General features: G+C 44.3%; 1 protein-coding gene across 1 annotated transcript in view; it reads left to right on the forward strand.

The window, feature by feature from the left end:
- Positions 1-2,421, forward strand: part of LOC101852509 — a 7,966-nt gene extending 5,545 nt beyond the window's left edge. The window contains exons 5-7 of the mRNA XM_005108844.1: positions 517-821; positions 1,432-1,655; positions 2,368-2,421. Coding sequence (XP_005108901.1) covers positions 517-821; positions 1,432-1,655; positions 2,368-2,421 — 583 coding nt within the window. The remainder of the gene's footprint in view (positions 1-516; positions 822-1,431; positions 1,656-2,367) is intronic.
- The last annotated feature ends 427 nt before the right edge of the window (positions 2,422-2,848 follow it).

The raw sequence follows: 2,848 nt of genomic DNA on the forward strand, positions 1-2,848 counted from the left end.
ACACACACACACACACACACACACACACACACACACACACACACACACACACACACACACACACACACACACACACACACACACACACACACATATACTCCAGTAGCCGAGTGGTTAGTGAGTTCAAACTAAAAAATTATGCCCAAAAGGACGTGTTACCGACACGAGGTTCAGACACGATAACCCTAACTCAAAATGCAGGGCGTGTCAGTGGTGACAATGCGCAGTAATGGCTTGTTTGTAAAATTGACCGATCACTCTTTTCCACGATAAGACACATTAAGGCACGTTAAGGCACGTTAAGACACTTCATTTGTTAAATGTTCTTGTATATTTGATAATCTTTGTATGCATATGTGTGCGTTCAAATGATATATTATGTATTTATGTATGCATGGACGAATATATTTTGTCATTGTAACCTAAATTTCACTATAATGATCAATGAAGTGTTATTTATTCAGTCATATATATATATATATATATATATATATATATATTCATTTATTCATTTAGCTACAAAACCTCCCAGCCTCTCCTGTTGCACCAGAGGCGCAGCAACAGCATGTGGGGGAGAGAAGACTTCACGTCCAATCGGACGCCGAGCTCGCCCTCTTGGCACCGCCCACTTTCCACTCCTGACCCGCCGAAGAAACGGGGCGAGGCCAGGACAGCCTGCGAGCCAATCGCGAGACGCTTTGTGCAGGAGGGCTGGGCCTCGTCCTGCGACAACCCCAAAGAGGGCGGGTCTTTCAAGATGCTGAAACGATCTCCAAGTGCTGCTGGGAGGATAGAAGGACAAAGCTGTGCTGATGGTTGCGGTGAGGTTGTTTTTTTTACGTGATACTATGTTAAAAAGAAGCATAATCATAGTTTTGTAATTCAGATATATTTTCCAAGTCTGCTTTTTTTTTCTCTCTAAAACTTAAGAAGACAGACAACGATATTATGCACATAATGAAATGCGACAAATTGTGCTTCTGAATTATTTGTTTAGGGTGATTTAAATTGTGTCGTAAAATTGCTTTTGGTCTGCTGCTAATCGGACATACATTTAATATTCCTGCTATGTCCTTTAAGAGTTAAAATTAGCTAAGCTTCTCTCTTAAAGGGAGTAGATTGACTGGTCTACTTGAAGTCAAATATGTGTCTTTATATTTTCAATGTAAGTGTTTTTACGCCCCCTACGACGTAATTTAGATACTCTAGACGGCGGGTTCCGACCCTGCCTGTCATGGTCAACCAAAAAGAAGAAGAAGAAGAAGAAGAAGAAGAAGAAGAAGAAGAAGAAGAAGAAGAAGAAGAAGACGACGAGGAGGAGGAGGAGGAGGAGGAGGAGGAGGAGGAGGAGGAGGAGGAGGAGGAGGAGGAGGAAGAGGAGAAAGGGAAAGAAAAAAGAAAAAGAAGTTTTTTTACCGTATAATTATGCAGAATTCACAAGCCGACAAAACCCAGCTTGGCTCAAGGCTATGAACGAGCTACAGCACTGCTCGGCCAAACTGGGGTTAGAGATTAACGGCCCGCACAAAGGTCGCTGGGGGTCAAGGTCAAGGGTCGCCAAATGTGTCAGCTTTGCAGAACCTCTGACGGACTCTCACAGGCACCGACAGTCTTCTTTAGACGATATCTACTGCCGCCCGGATCAGGTAAACTGTGTAAGCATCATCATTGCCTTTCTCACCCTGGATCGAGATATAGTCCGCAAACAAACACTTTCCACCTTTCTCTGTCCTGGACTAGATCTAGTTGCTTGATGTCCCTCCATGTCTTCTCACTTTTTGTACATCCATTTCCGTGACTCTTCTCCAGGTTCCACGTGGTCTTCCCCTTGATCTTTTACACTGTGGGTTTTGTTTTTTGTTTGTTTTTGTAAAGTGTTTTACGGCGCTCGCAACTGCATAATGTCATATGAGCGCGGGGGACACACCTAATATTTTCAGTTGGTAGGAATTTTTGAATTTTCCCCGGGTGGCGGCCAAAGCCTACTCTTATCGATTTTAGACCACCAAGGGATCTTTAACGTGCGCAACTTGCACACGGGCCCTCCGAGATTTTTCGCCCTTGTTCGAGAAGGCTAGGTGTAGATCTTCCCTACCTGAAGATCAGGGGTGTGGCTGAAAGACAGCAGCAAGGAGGAGCCAAGGAGTAACAGTAGAAAGGCTGCAGAAAGAGTCAGGAGCCCAGAGGAGGGGGCAAAGGAGGTGAGGGGGTGGGGGCAGAAAGTGGAAATGAAAGCAGACAACAGAACATTGCTAGAGAGCAGGAAAGGAGGTGAAAGGAGACAATTTTAGAGAAGAATTTTTTTTGGTCGCTACCCGGATTCGAACCCGTTACGTTTGAATGAGAGGCCTACACCTTAACCTCTAGACCACGAGAGCCCCCTACTGTGGGTTTCCAATCTGTAAACTTGTTGAGAGATAATATTGTTACGGCAATGTCGTCGTTATCATCAACACGAAAAAAAAGGGTGGGGTGAGGTTATTATTATTATTACGGTACTATTATCCTCTAGCTCTCACTGGCAAAATTGAGGGAAAGCGAGGCAGGGGTAGGCCCAGAACAACATACTTAGGGAACCCAAACAAATGGGTAACAGGGAAAGATCAGGGAAACGTAGCTTTTCTGAGAGCATCCGAGCAAAGGAATGAATGGAAAATCATGAAAACCGATGTCTGTCGCAGATCTGGCACTGGATGATGATGATGACTATAATCCTCAAAAGCGGCAACAACAGTAGTTACTTTCTTTTACTCTACTAGTTTCTTCTTCAAGTTTTATTCACCCCCCTCTTCATAATTTCTTCTTTTTCATGTATATCCTTTACTCCCCCCCCCCCCTTCACCCCCCC

The sequence above is a fragment of the Aplysia californica genome, unplaced genomic scaffold (assembly GCF_000002075.1).
Source record: "Aplysia californica isolate F4 #8 unplaced genomic scaffold, AplCal3.0 scaffold00726, whole genome shotgun sequence".
NCBI lineage: Eukaryota > Metazoa > Mollusca > Gastropoda > Aplysiida > Aplysiidae > Aplysia > Aplysia californica.